This window comes from Xiphophorus maculatus, chromosome 15 (genome assembly GCF_002775205.1).
Source record: "Xiphophorus maculatus strain JP 163 A chromosome 15, X_maculatus-5.0-male, whole genome shotgun sequence".
Lineage (NCBI taxonomy): Eukaryota > Metazoa > Chordata > Actinopteri > Cyprinodontiformes > Poeciliidae > Xiphophorus > Xiphophorus maculatus.
Genome location: NC_036457.1, coordinates 17,186,415 through 17,199,677, shown reverse-complemented (window position 1 = coordinate 17,199,677; position 13,263 = coordinate 17,186,415). Strand labels below are relative to the sequence as shown.

The window sequence follows — 13,263 nt, the reverse complement described above, 5'->3', positions numbered from 1 at the left end:
GCCAATCAAAACCTTGGCCCCAGAAACTATCAAAGCTGTACAGTCCACCTCCCCAAAAAAGCACAGTTTAAAAAAAAGAAAAGAGACCAAAATTAATTATATTTAGCGATATGATGAGTGGATATGAATTTCTATCCAGACCTGTAAATAACTCTGGAAAAAAACATTAAGAGACCACTTAAGGCCGTGCCGTGGTGGCGGAGGGGTTAGCGCGACCCACATTCAGAGGCAACGTAGCCTCGCCGCGGCTGTCGCGGGTTCGACTCCCTGACCCGATGACGTTTACCGCATGTCTTCCCCCCTCTTCTTCCCCCTTTCCTGTCAGCCTACTTTGAAAAAGGGACACTAGAGCCCACAAAAAGACCCCTTGCGGGGCGATAATAATAATAAAAAAAAGACCACTTAAAATGATGAGTTTCTCTGATTTAACTTTTTATAGGTAAATGTTTGAGTAAAATGAACATTGTTTTCTTAATATTTATTTGCAGAAAATGAGAAATGGTCAAAATAACTCAAAAGACGCAGTGCTTCCAGACCTCAAATAATGCAAAGAAAACAAGTTCATATTCATTTAGAAACAACAATACTAATGTTTTACCTCAGGAAGAGTTCCGAAATCTATATTTGGTGGAATAACCAGAAGGTTCAGTGCAGTGGTCTCTTAATTTTTTCCAGAGCTGTTTGTGACACCACTGTGTAGCGATATGCTGGGTTTCCATAAGTCTGTTGTCGGGTAAACTTTCCTCTCCAAAAGATCAAGACAAAGTAGGCAAAGTGTCAACAGAGCCCCTCATTAGCACTTTCTGACTAATCTGGTGAGAATATCACCTTTAGCTTATTGACAACAAAGTGCAGTTCAAAGTGCACAGTGAAGATTAAAATACTTCAAGGCGTAGGGTGCCTTAAGGTTGCTATATGAAAAAAAAAAAGATGACGTGTCTATGAAGAGAAGGGGGGAAGGTAGCATGCTGTGTGAGGTATGGGACTGTCGGTCAGGAGTGTCCAAACAGAGCCTGTGTGTTCAAGGGTCTCTGGACGATGACGGCGTGAGCCAAATCCGCCTCCTCGAGACTCAATTCTTTGTCGCTGAGCTCACGGAAAGGAAGTGATGTCGTCAGGACGAAAGGTGGACAGCTCCTCTGGCAGCGGGCGACGAAATCCTGGACATCGGAGATCCTTAAAGGAAAATTGTAACTTGGTTAAGACTGAGGAGTGAACAAGGTTCACAGAGAGATTTTCGTTCACTTTGGGCTGTTTTTATAGTCACTGTGAGCTGCAATTTTGCGATCGCAACTATTAATGGAAATTTAGTCATCAGTTTGTGGCAACCTGCGATTTACGCATATCTGACCAATCACCTTAACGTTTTCTGTAGTTTCCTCTTTTCTGACCAGACACAGAAACCCGGCTGAATTTTGACCAATCCAATCAGTTTCCGTTTTAATGCATACTTTTACTTCCTGTTTCATGACGTCTTTTGAAAGCCGAACATGAAAAGAAGCCAAAATGAAAGAATGTGTGATGGTAAACAATATCTTTTTTTTTTTTTGCAAAAACATTTTGAGATGTTCTGTATGATTTGCTTCTATTGTGCATAAAGTTCATGTTAACTTGAACAACCAATATGGAATTCTTCTTTTGGACTTTGTCAACTCGTCAGGAGACGATTTTATTTGTATTATGGATGTTATCCCAAGAAGGTTCTTGAAAATATTATTTGCACTTTAAATATTAACAATGTTCAAATCCTGTCCTTTTGCGGAAGGTTATGTGCAGCAATTTCAACGTTTTTTGTTAGACCAATGCTTTAGAAAAACATAAGGCTTACAATTTTTTTCTTTAACTTTGATCACAACGTTTTGAAAAAACTGCTGAAAAATCTGCAGTCACAAAAAACACCAACATCCATGAGAGGAGATGGTCAGTTGGGTACAGAAATGATAAAATAATGTATGAATGGATAGATAAAATAATGACTGATGAATAAATGTTTTGATGGACAGACAAAAGGATGGAGAAATGGACAGGTGATATGCGGACAAATGGATGGATGGATGGCTCTCCGTTTTACTTAACAATGACAGACATTTAAATATTCTTATTCCATAATAACCCTGAAAAGAAAAAAAAAACTGAATGAATTTCTTTATTTTTTCTCACACACCTGGGTGAAATATCCCGTGTTAAACATGCCGATTCCTTTATGGAAGCCCAAGATTCCCAGTCTAACACCCCTCCCCCTGTGTTGACACACGAGATCTGAGGCAGCATGCTGGTAACATCATCTATTATTAATGACGACCCGGCAGTCCTGTGGCAGCCCAAACACTCGCTGCACTCTGAGGCTAGCTTAAGACTGGAGGGGTTCGGTCCTCTCTTATCCTTTAGCCTGTTATATAAATGCTGCATCAGAGTTACGCAATTCCTCACTGGGGATTTTACAGATCCACGCTGCTGCTACAACTCAGATTATGTCTCTGAAACCCCCGTGCGCCATTTCTTCAGCCTTCAAACTTTATCAGCCTAGAACAAAGCTTTACGTAATCCCCAAAAAACATAAACCCCTTCTCCCCCCCTACCCCGCTGAGCCACAATAACCTAAAATCTTCACCCTCACCTCCCTCTCCCTTTTACTACATATTTACTATGATGTTGAGAGATTATGGGATTTACAGGCAGCGCAGCGGGCGCAGCCAGCGTTGAGATATTCTTCATGAAGATCAGTTTTTCTGTGTGTGAAGTGGTGCAGTTCAGGGGACACACACCTATGCGATAGGTTAAACCTCTGTACCAGTCTCCTGCCGTCGGCCAACCAGATCTGCAGAGAGGTGACAGGAAGGGAGTGGTCTAGTGTTACCATGGGAATAGGAGGAGATTCTCCGTCCTCGTGCACAGATGGTGACCGGGCCACAACTCTCGGTGCAACGCTGGGAATGGACAGGAGGAACAAGAAGCAGACGAACCATCGGTTTAAAGTGTGAAAAGCAGGTGCAAAGACGCTCATACTCATTTTCTCAAAAAAGTGTCCAAACATAACTATAAGGTGAAATATAATTTTGTTTTTTATGTATGCATGATTTGAACAATGTGATATTTGCGTAAGATCTCCTGCAGACGAGATCCTAAATCTTAAAGGCTGACAGAGGGCCTTTTAGGATTTGCCTCTGGGTGTTTCAATACATGGACTTAGTGGGACACCTAGTGGTCTAAAGTGTTATGGCAGAAGTGGCAATAAAACCATGTTGAAACTTGAGACAGTCTATGACTATTTAGCCGAGGCAGTACATTTTAATGATGCTGCATCAGTAATCCTCTCTTTGTATTCCAAATAACTCAGTGTAGGATCTAAAATCTATTTAAAATAAAAGAATAAAATGAAATACAGCAAAAAGCTTTCACCTGCCAAGTCGGTATCCTCTCCCACTGAAAGGGTGAAAAGCCTTCTTCTTGGGGACATAGTTTTCCTCAGTCATATCCTCCACACTGATCTCCAGCTCCTCTTCCTCTGCTCTGCTCTCCCACTCCGCTGGAAGCTCCCTGGGATAGGTCAAAGTTCAATGAAAGAGTCTTATCAGATGAATCAGTCAGTAAGACAAATTCTGAGTATATTTCGGATCAACGGAGGCCCTCACCCTCTTTTGATGGCATCCAGGAAATCTTGATTTTCTGGCACGGAGTAGCTGCGGAAGTCTCCGTCGTTAATGGTAAAGCCGTCCTTCCACAACCTCACCACCATCTCCACCTGGATTTCACACGGCAACATTTGTATTAAACCCATCAACAGAGATGTTGACTACAGACGCAAGGTTCAAAGTTCTACGACTGATTTTTTAAATGCAGATCTTGAACTATGACCTGGTTTTACCATTTTCTAGCCATTACCCTTTAAGAACAACAATATAAGAGGTCAATTATGGAGTGGTCAGTTATTAATATTACAAGATGAGACAATACGTCAGTGTGAGAGAAGAATAGTTGCTGTGAAACAGAGACTTGTGATGGGGCAAAGACATTTTAATTGGTCTTAGGACCCTACACTAAGGGTTAGCATGTGGCTAGCATTACTAAAACAGCACACTCAAGATGTATGTTTAGGAGAATTTGGATCCATATCTTAACTCTGAGATTTCCAAAAGGCTGCCAACATTTCTAATGCCAGAGGCTGGAAGCTTTTATGTACTCCATTTAGCTTTCCTGTTATCTACTGAAAGTCTTGCTCTCGCTCGCCCTCTTAGAGCTTGAACAGCCTACAGGCCTGTCTCACCACGACAGGACAATTCTAGAGTACTGTTGTCAGTGCAACCTGGTTTCACTAAACTACTACGGTTTATCCACTGATTCAGCATAGGACTTTTGAGTTTCTGGCGGCCAGCACCTGGTCAGGCCTGGTCCAGTTCCATGCACTGGTTAATTTCTCTGTGAATCTCTGCTGCGCAAACTAGATTGGTCAAACTACGGTGGTCAGGTTCGTATATTTAATATTCTGTCGAAATGTGTAATAAATGCATTCTCATAGCACGCACTTACCATTTGGCATTCAGTCTTAGTTTATATGACAACTCCATTAACCAACAAATATGCATTGAGAGGGGATGAGTTACCTTTGATGTCCCTGACGCATCGTAGCAGATCTTCTCCACCTCATCAAGGAGGTCTTCTACTGAGAAACTACGACTCATTGGAACCTCTTCCTCATTTTCCTCACTGACCGCCTGTTAATAAAACATGTGAAAGGTAAAGTGTAAAGTAGAGTGTTTAATCCATCAAAAACACGTCAGCTGATAGTAAGTTTCCTCTCTAAATAATGCCTCATAAACACTATACTGCTAACTTTTTCACTCCCGAAACCAAAATACCAAATTACAGTGGCATGCAAAAGCATTTGTATCTTCGGACGTTTTTCCACATAACATCAATGTCAATTGAAGATGTGTGAATGCAGAGTTGTAAATATAAGGTAGCGCTCAAACAGTAACACCAACAAATCCAAGAATAGCGCTTTCCGGTTCATTTATTCGGACTCACCATTGCTCAGCTTTCTCGGCCACAGCGTCAGTCTCTTTCATGCCGTTCTGTGTTTTCCATCTAAGAAAAGCAACAACACCATGATAGCAGAGCCTGTCGAAGCTCTAAATAGCATGCTTCATATTTACTGTGGTGACATATTTAAATTTTAAAAAACAGTTCTTAAAACTCATTCCTTCGTTAAGAGTATGCTAAGAATAGTGGTGGAAAGTGTCCAGTGTCAAAAGCCGTTCTTGACAAACAGCCACACACCCAAGCGGCCTGTGCGGATGGGACCATTTATGCAAGTGGGTATAGAGGACTGTGGACGCTAACAGCGACACACAAGCTGAACACATAAACGTGGCTTTTACACACACAGAGACAAGCTAAAACTACTGGCTACATGTTCAAATTAAGCGTAAAGTCAAATAGCGACTTACCAGCTTGCGCTTTGTGGCTTCAAGTTTCTGGCAGCGGCTTTTCTCCGAAGACCCTCTCGCTTTTCTGCAGAGCAAGAAATAACTGCCGTAAAGTGTGCTACTGTCGTAATGCTGCAGCGCTGCTCAGCTATATTTAGGTTAAACCAATCACATGTGGTATATTATATTTTTTCGTTAAATAAATAAATACATATTTTTTTGTTTTTTGGAATTTTTTGGGGAGGGGGCCGTAAATGTAAACAATAAGGTCTTATCTGTCTCAATCAAGTTTCATTACAAACTAATAGTCATTTTATTGCAATCATTTAAATATAGAAACAAAACAATCACGTGCATATTCCTAATTCACATGTGTTCTTTTTACTATTTCTGATAATTATGGGTCACAGCTGATGAAAACACAAACTTCACCTTCTTAGAAAATTTGAAGATTAAATTAAACTTTCTTTTTTAAAAGAAAAAAAACCCCAGAAATGTCAGTCTACTATAAAGTATGAACTACATAGGGTTTGCGCTTTATAGTTGGTTGAGGGACCTATTTGATGAATTATTGCATAAATGCAATAATTTATGCAATAATCGCTGAGGTCTAGCCCAAGTTGCTTTCATACTCGTTTGTTTGCACTGTTAGGTCTCGTGTCTCTCATCTTTCTCTTTCCTTTTTTGGGTTTCGGTGATGCAATTTTCCTGCCCAATCAAGCACAACAACACTATCGTCATTAAAGCAGTTATTACTACTTCGACAGTGTGGGTAGGTGGTAAGTCCTTCTGGGAAATTAAATCACCATCTCTCCATAAAGGTGGATGTGGTGGACCAACACAAGACAAGAAAAGATTAAATGGCTTCTCCTAACCAGTAGACACTTCATACACTGGACCTCATGCAGCTTGGATTCTGCCTCCCTACTCTTCCGCAGATGTAGCTCTGACTTCAGCTACAATCCATGACTTGTAAATCTCCCTCACACCCCGAAATGACAATTGGTTCATACTCCTCTAAAATATGTTGTTATCCATGCCCCTTCTATATCTTTTTTGCAACACTTTATGATGCCACTTTTTCCTTCCACCCAACTTTCCAATAAAATGATTGCTCACAGCACTCTGAACAGACAACTTCTTCATCAATTCAGCAGCCTTAACTATGACTGGGTAATGCAAAATGCGTGTAATTATATTACATACTTTTTTGCTTTTTACTTACATCTTCATAGAAACCGAATTTGTGGTTTTCATTAGCCATATGCTACACCTAGTTGAAAAATAAGTAGAAAAAATAAGTAGACATATTTCACAACTTGTGTAATAATTCCATATAAGATGTGAGTTTCCCCCTTTTAAACTCAAGTACTAAAATAAGAAGTTTTAGATTATATACTTATTTATTGAGGTGCAGGAGGAAAGCTTGAGTGTCACTCCAAAACTGGTCTGTTTATTGCGCCACTTTTTTTCTGCAAGTGTCAACCAAAAGCGTGTTTTTTTTTTATGTTAAAATATTTATTGTCTTTTTTTGTTTTTTGGGGGATGGTAGCCCTGTCAGAAAAAATAAAATAAAATAATAAAAGCACCTGCCAAAAGGACTCACAGGCGCTTGGGAGGGAGCAGATAGACCGGGAGATAGACAGGGAGAAATGGTGCCTCGATGCTGCGCTCACTGAGGCGGTGTTTGGAGCCGGTTGGAGAGATTCGGTGAAGACAGTTCAAAGGAGAAAAACATGGAGAACACGAGGAAGAGCCCCCGGACACGGAGCGGCGCCTTCATCTCCTCCAGGACGCGATCGTCATCGAGAAAAGAGAGAAACTCAGAGGAACATGTAAGCCGGTCTCTGTTCTTTTTACCGGGCGAGCTAGCTGGCTCTGCTAGTTGGCTAAGTAGCCGTAGCCCCGGCCTCAAGCTGATCCCATGGATGTCTTATTTACAACAAGATACGTGCAGCAGTTGCACTGACACCCACACAGTGACACAGACAAGAAATAAAACTCTTAAATGCAACCAGTCGTGTGCGTGTCATTAGCCTCAAACTTATTATGAAGCTGTTAAAATACAAGCTAGCGACATTAACTCCTGGCTAGCTCCAAGTTGAGTTCCCTTTGTGTTTGGCAATTTTGCCCGGCTGACTTGTTTCACCGTTGTCATCAAAACTCAGTTCTTCAAATGGAGCAATTAAGCTAAAAAACATTGCTTCAACTTGGACCCTATTATGTGGAACGAGCAGAGTAGATGTTTAGTTGACTGCTGAAGGATAAAGCCTTATTTAAGCTAGCGTTGGTGGGGAAATGGCTAGCCTTAGTTAGCTTACAGTGGGGGGAAGGGATCAGGTCCACAACAGTTGGCTGGCTCAGGTCCCGTATTTAGCATGTCTGAACTTGGTGAACTTTTTTTTATTTTTATTATTGTAAGTAACTTCAAGGGCCGTGGACAGGCTGTTCCTGAAATACACGTTTCAAACCCAAAAAGAGTCAACTTTGTGCCCAGTAATGCAGTGCTCCTCTGGCAAACTTTAAGTTGAGATCTTAAGTTTTCGTCCGACTTGCGTCAATCTTTCAGCCTTTTGTCTCAAAGTGTAAACATTGAGAACCGTAAGCCTGAAGATCCTGCATCTATGTTCCTTTTTTTCTTTTTTTACAGCATTAGAAAATAATAAAGAGGTACCAGAAAAGATATAATTCCCTTAACGGATCGGCCTTTTCAATGTATTATGACTTTCTTTGTGAATGTTATTGAGTACTGCTTGGCGTCTGCATAGTGTTTTTGATCGCAGAAGTTTCAGTGGGATCTACATATAAAAAAAGTTTGAAAATACCCTTCCTTGACAGTATTAGCTTTAAACAAACAACCTTTATGGCGATTTCAGTGCCTTTGTCATATTGCAGGACCTTCTCTGAAGAGCTCTTTGTTTGGTCACTGTGTTTTATGAGATGAATAATATGCTACCTGTGTGAATAAAACATCGTCCTCCGCTGCGCTGCTTAGTGTAGATACCTCTGCCAAATCTGTGATCTGTTTTGCAGAGCCCACCATCCTCCATGTTTTCAGATTGCTCCCTGCTCCAGCCACCTTGATTAAAATGAATAGGCCATTAACAGACTTCTGCATAACCTGATGGCATGCTGGGGAGGTAATGTAGTCTTTTGAATTAGCTCTGTTGGAGCATTGAGGCATGAATGTCATTAATTTTAGACTTTTAATGACTTAATTGATAGTTTCTTTTTCTTTGTTCCCCTTTGTGGAGCGTTGACACAAACATCCACTTCAGTAACTTAAAGAAATAATTCACCCTTTGAATTTATTGCAGATTTTCTCTAATCCACATGGGGTCAAAATGATATGCAGCAGTTTGTATATGCGAATCCACCCTAATTTAATATTTCTTTAAATGTTTCTGCTCAAGATGCTTCCTGTAGCTATCAGCAAGGCCACGGATAATTCCTGCTTAGTATTTGACCACGCTGCAGCTACCAAACATGGTATTGGCAGCATTGTGATCAGGGGTTGTTTCTATGCCAGTTGTGCCTGTAAAGTGGGTGGAGGAATGAATTTTTAAAACTTTACGTTCCGACACAATGCAGTTAAGGCCTCAATACTGTTGATTATTTGTAGACTATTAAAAAAATGCCAGGTCTATTTCAGTGAAACAGCCCATTTAAATAAACTCCACCAAATCTGCCAAGGAGAGTGGGCAAACATCCATCCAGAAATATGGCAGAAATTTGATGGTGGCCGTTAAAAAGTGTATGATTTCTCTGAAAACATATAGGAAATTTTAAGCAAAATGTCATTTGGTGGAGGATATTTTAGCCTATGTGGATTTAAAAAAATAATAGGACATACATTTCTTCCTCTGATTGCACGGTTTCCCATAACAGCAGTGAGATATGCTTCCACTATCGGTAATGAAGTTGAACTTGTAAAGATCATTGTCAGTGCTGTTCTAGTGCCATTTGGGCAAATACTGTAATTTAGTTTACAGTGAAAAGAATATTACATTAATAAGTTGACAAATAATCAAACGTTAGTAAATTGAATGACTAAATTCATGCTAAGAACAGTTAAAGAATGTTGGGTTTTAAATTTGGTCAGTGTGAGACATCTGTATTACAAACTACAGTATCTTTGCCATATTACTTTTTGCAGAAACATGACTGAGCGCTCTAGGCAAAAAAACCCCCAACAACTTCAACATATTTTTCTGTGGTAACCTAGTCAGTGTTGGGAAAAGTCAACATCCAGCTACCCCCTTCACTTGACAGTGACTCTTCCAGACAATGGAATCAAAATGCCTTCTCTGGAGGTTGCTCAGCTTCACCAACATCTACTCGCAATTGCAGACAAGGTTCCAGTTGTCGACTGATGACAACCAAGCCACAATGAAGTTTATCAAAACCAAGAGAACAGCTGTCTTGGACATCTACCGTTTTGCTCCCCAACTGACAGCAAGCCCTAAAATGTCTCTACTCTCTCCAAGAAACCAAAAATGAAAGATCTTTACGTCCAATTTATGCAAAAGATGTTAAATAACGATCAACCCTCTACTCCCCATCTGAAAATGAAGAACATTGTCGTCTACACACGATCTGCGTATACCACACAGAAGCCAGAGGAAATGCAGGTCGTTTTTGATTCAAATGGAAAATGTGTTGAAACATTCCTTAACCAAAAGCTTATTAGTGGACCTGATTTGAGCAACTCTCTCTTAGGAGTGCTGAGTGCGTTCGTAAAGAGCCCATGCCCCAGATGGCTAATGTGCAGAAAACATTTCACCGCTTTATTGTGCGTGAAGACCACATAGATAGGGCGAACAAGAACACAAGATAGTTCACAGAGCATCAGTTGAATGTTGGTGACATCGGTTAAGACACCAGAGGAATTAACTGACCTGCTTGTCAGGTTAAAGGTGTAGGATACCAACAAAACATGTTGGTATCCTACACCTTGACAAAGTGGCATCGCACTTTTGATACTAAGCATCCTGCAAAGGACTTAAAAAGACTCTCTCTCTGTTTAGAGAAGCATAAGACTCTGTTCGAAGCTATTATCTGACAATTTCACTAATGTATGAAGCGAAACCAAACCAATCACACCTTGGGTAATATTGTTAACAGTCAATAGTCTGTATAGCCCTTTAGGCTTTGTTGCTCCCATAATAAGTTGGGGCTAAACATTGCTAAGGGAACTGTCTTTTGGTGAAAGAGACTGAGAAGTACCCTTATCCTCTGAAAAACAGAGGTTAAGGGTACTTCTGTTTCTGGGTGTCATGGAAAGACACTTTGCGAAATCTTGAAAACCCTCAAATACCAACATACTAACGACCGGACTTACAGGATCGGAGCGTTTCAGTGAGACACCAAACAACCAAAAACTCACAAGTCAAAGTAATCATCATTAAAGCTACCCAACAAGATGCCTACAATGAGAGACGTTGAAAAATCTTACAGAAGAAACAGATGAACGCGTAACACACTCAAAAAGCTAAATCCCATAGTCGACAAAGGCAAACTCATACAATGAGAGGCAAGCTCAGACAGCGAGAAACGCCCTCTTACCGCTACACTACTTTTACGTTACTTCAGCGAACAAGTGGCTCATCAAGGGAGACGCATAAGTGAAGGAGCTGTCCGTAGTGCTGGATGTCGGACAATCCTGTACTGCTCACACTAGCAATGTTACCAACATGGAGAGTGAATGATGTTTCTGCTACATTTGAGAAGTTTTCACCAGGACAATTGATTGGAAAACAACAACAACAAAAAAAACAACAGAAGAATGTTCAACACTTTGCTGATACCTTTTGGAAAAGGTGAAAAGAATATTTGTCCACCATACAAAGTCATACAAAGTGAACTGAAAGCAGACCTGACGCCAGGGGAGGAGACGTAGTCCTGGTCAAGGACACCAGGGTCAGCAGGAGCGAACGGCCCATGGGGCTACTAATGTAGCATTTCCCAATAGAGATAAGAAAGCATGAACTGGATAAGAGGTGACTGATAAATTGTTCCTTCACCAGTTTAAGAGATTATTATTATTTTGCTTGCTGAGACGGAGTGAAACTTCCTTCATGCTGAATGGCCTGCTATGTTTGAGTAGGTTGTGTTAACTTTTGTAATGATGTAAAGTGATTGTATTAAGCAGGGAGTGTGATGTGTATCTATTTTTAGTGGAAATAAGTTACCTCAACAAGTTGACAAACGAGTACACAGTTGGCAAATTGTATGACTAAATTCATGCTGAGAATGGTTAAAATCTTTTGGGTTTGAAATTTGATCAGTGTGTTGTAAGCAATTTTCGCCATGTTGTTTTTGCCGGAACATGATCGAGTGAGCGCTCCAAGCAGCAAACTGTCTTTGGCCCATATTTCTCTGGTTACCTAGTCAACGAGAATTTAGGCAGTTTGGAGAAATTAACCAGCTCACAAACACTCTCAATGGACTTGTTGCGATTTTTACCTTTGAAAACTTTTGGCTTTGTAAGTATTTATTTGCTCGGATGACACTGAGACATTTTGATGTTTTTTTTTTTCCCTTTGGTTCCTAAAATGTAAATAGATGTGTGCATTGGCTAGTAATCTCTCTTTCTGTTACATTTCAGTTACAAAACCATTTTGAATGTAGCAAGTGTTTTAGTTTGTAATGTATTTTTCCCCCGCTGTTGTGTTTCAGCTACAATAAATCAATTTGCAAAAGATCTTCAGTTGTTCGATGGCTGTCTAGCTACACACAGTCACTTGTTGTGAGGACAACACAATTGGCATTCTTCCTTTTCTAAGCCCTTTTTCCTGAAGTTGTTCCTCCAAGCCTTGTGCTCTCTCTTTTGCTTCCTGCTCAACTTTTGTTTTTCTCTGTGTTTGCACAACAGAAGGAGCCCAGCAGTGATGCGAGCAGTCCCAACAGCCCACGGTTGGCACCCCCTGCCAAACGAACGCGCCGGCAGACGGCCTCCGAGCCAAGCTCCAGTGACACTTCGCCGTCCCCTCAGGCAAAGGGCCAGAGGGTCAGCTGGGGCTTGCCAACCTACCGCACCCGGTCAGTGGCTCGGATTTGTTTATTGTGAATTAATTTTCAGCTCAACGTCCAACCGCCTTTTTGTAGAAATCCTAAAAGCGAGAACGCAAATTATTATTTGCCCTCCTCCCTTCCAATCTTCAACAAATCTCATACTTTCTTCTTAATGTTTTCTTTTACCAGGCTGTCTTCTCGCATAATGCAAAATGGACACGGTAATTCTGTTTTTTCTTTCTTTCTTCTGCTTCATGCATTGAGAAAAAAAAAAATCTAATAAATAACGAAAATAAACAAATCTTTTGAATCTTTCGACGCTGCAGCGCAAAGGAATCACAGGAGCGAGGAGAGCGGAGGGGCCGATCACTCCCGAATGAACGGCCACGTGGAGCTGAAGAGGAGCTGCCGGGTGAGGAAGAGCCAATTCCAGCACCTCAATCAGAGCCTGCTGTTCGACCAGCTGGTCAACAGGTATCTGGAAGCCGTACTTTTGCCTTTGCAAATCCTGCGTCAGACAGCAGAGAAGCTGGGAATGATAGCAACGCAAGCACATTGTGTGTCGTGTGAAGAATGGCAAACTTAAAACATGAAATAAAACTTTTGAGTTCAGGGCTGGGCTGTTTGCTGTATTTATGCCCTATATATGCTTAGTGTTTGCCATCCGCTGTTTGTCTTTGTCTGTCTGTGTGAAGCACCGCCGAGGCCGTCCTGCAGGAAATGGACAACATCACCAGCATCAGGCAGAACCGTGAGCTGGAGCGACTTCGCATGTGGAACGGAGAAACGGAGGAGGTGAGCGGTGCTCGCAGCAAAAAACCCC

The 13,263-nt window shown here is 41.1% G+C and overlaps 2 protein-coding genes across 2 annotated transcripts in view; one reads left to right on the top strand and one right to left on the bottom strand.

Moving 5' to 3' along the window:
* Positions 1-520: 520 nt before the first annotated feature.
* Positions 521-5,540, bottom strand: ubxn2a (UBX domain protein 2A). Its single transcript, XM_005798262.2, has 7 exons — positions 5,448-5,540; positions 5,026-5,085; positions 4,602-4,712; positions 3,633-3,742; positions 3,400-3,537; positions 2,766-2,927; positions 521-1,176 (listed from the first exon to the last, which is right to left on the bottom strand). Exons 2-7 carry the CDS (start codon positions 5,026-5,028, stop codon positions 993-995), a joined length of 708 nt encoding a protein of 235 aa, XP_005798319.1. The 5' UTR covers positions 5,029-5,085; positions 5,448-5,540; the 3' UTR covers positions 521-992.
* Positions 5,541-7,063: 1,523 nt separating this feature from the next.
* The window catches only part of atad2b (ATPase family, AAA domain containing 2B), an 86,848-nt gene continuing 80,648 nt past the window's right edge, over positions 7,064-13,263 (top strand). The window contains exons 1-5 of the mRNA XM_014468483.2: positions 7,064-7,261; positions 12,301-12,467; positions 12,630-12,661; positions 12,767-12,914; positions 13,136-13,235. Of these exons, the coding sequence (XP_014323969.1) occupies positions 7,163-7,261; positions 12,301-12,467; positions 12,630-12,661; positions 12,767-12,914; positions 13,136-13,235 (546 nt within the window). The 5' untranslated portion in view covers positions 7,064-7,162. The remainder of the gene's footprint in view (positions 7,262-12,300; positions 12,468-12,629; positions 12,662-12,766; positions 12,915-13,135; positions 13,236-13,263) is intronic.

Coding starts and splice junctions, on each gene's coding strand:
- ubxn2a (XM_005798262.2), bottom strand. Junction 3,743..4,601: donor ATGCGTCAGGGACATCAAAG/GTAACTCATCCC, acceptor TGTGAAATCCAG/GTGGAGATGGTGGTGAGGTT. Junction 1,177..2,765: donor AGGTTTAACCTATCGCATAG/GTGTGTGTCCCC, acceptor TTTTCCTTTAAG/GATCTCCGATGTCCAGGATT.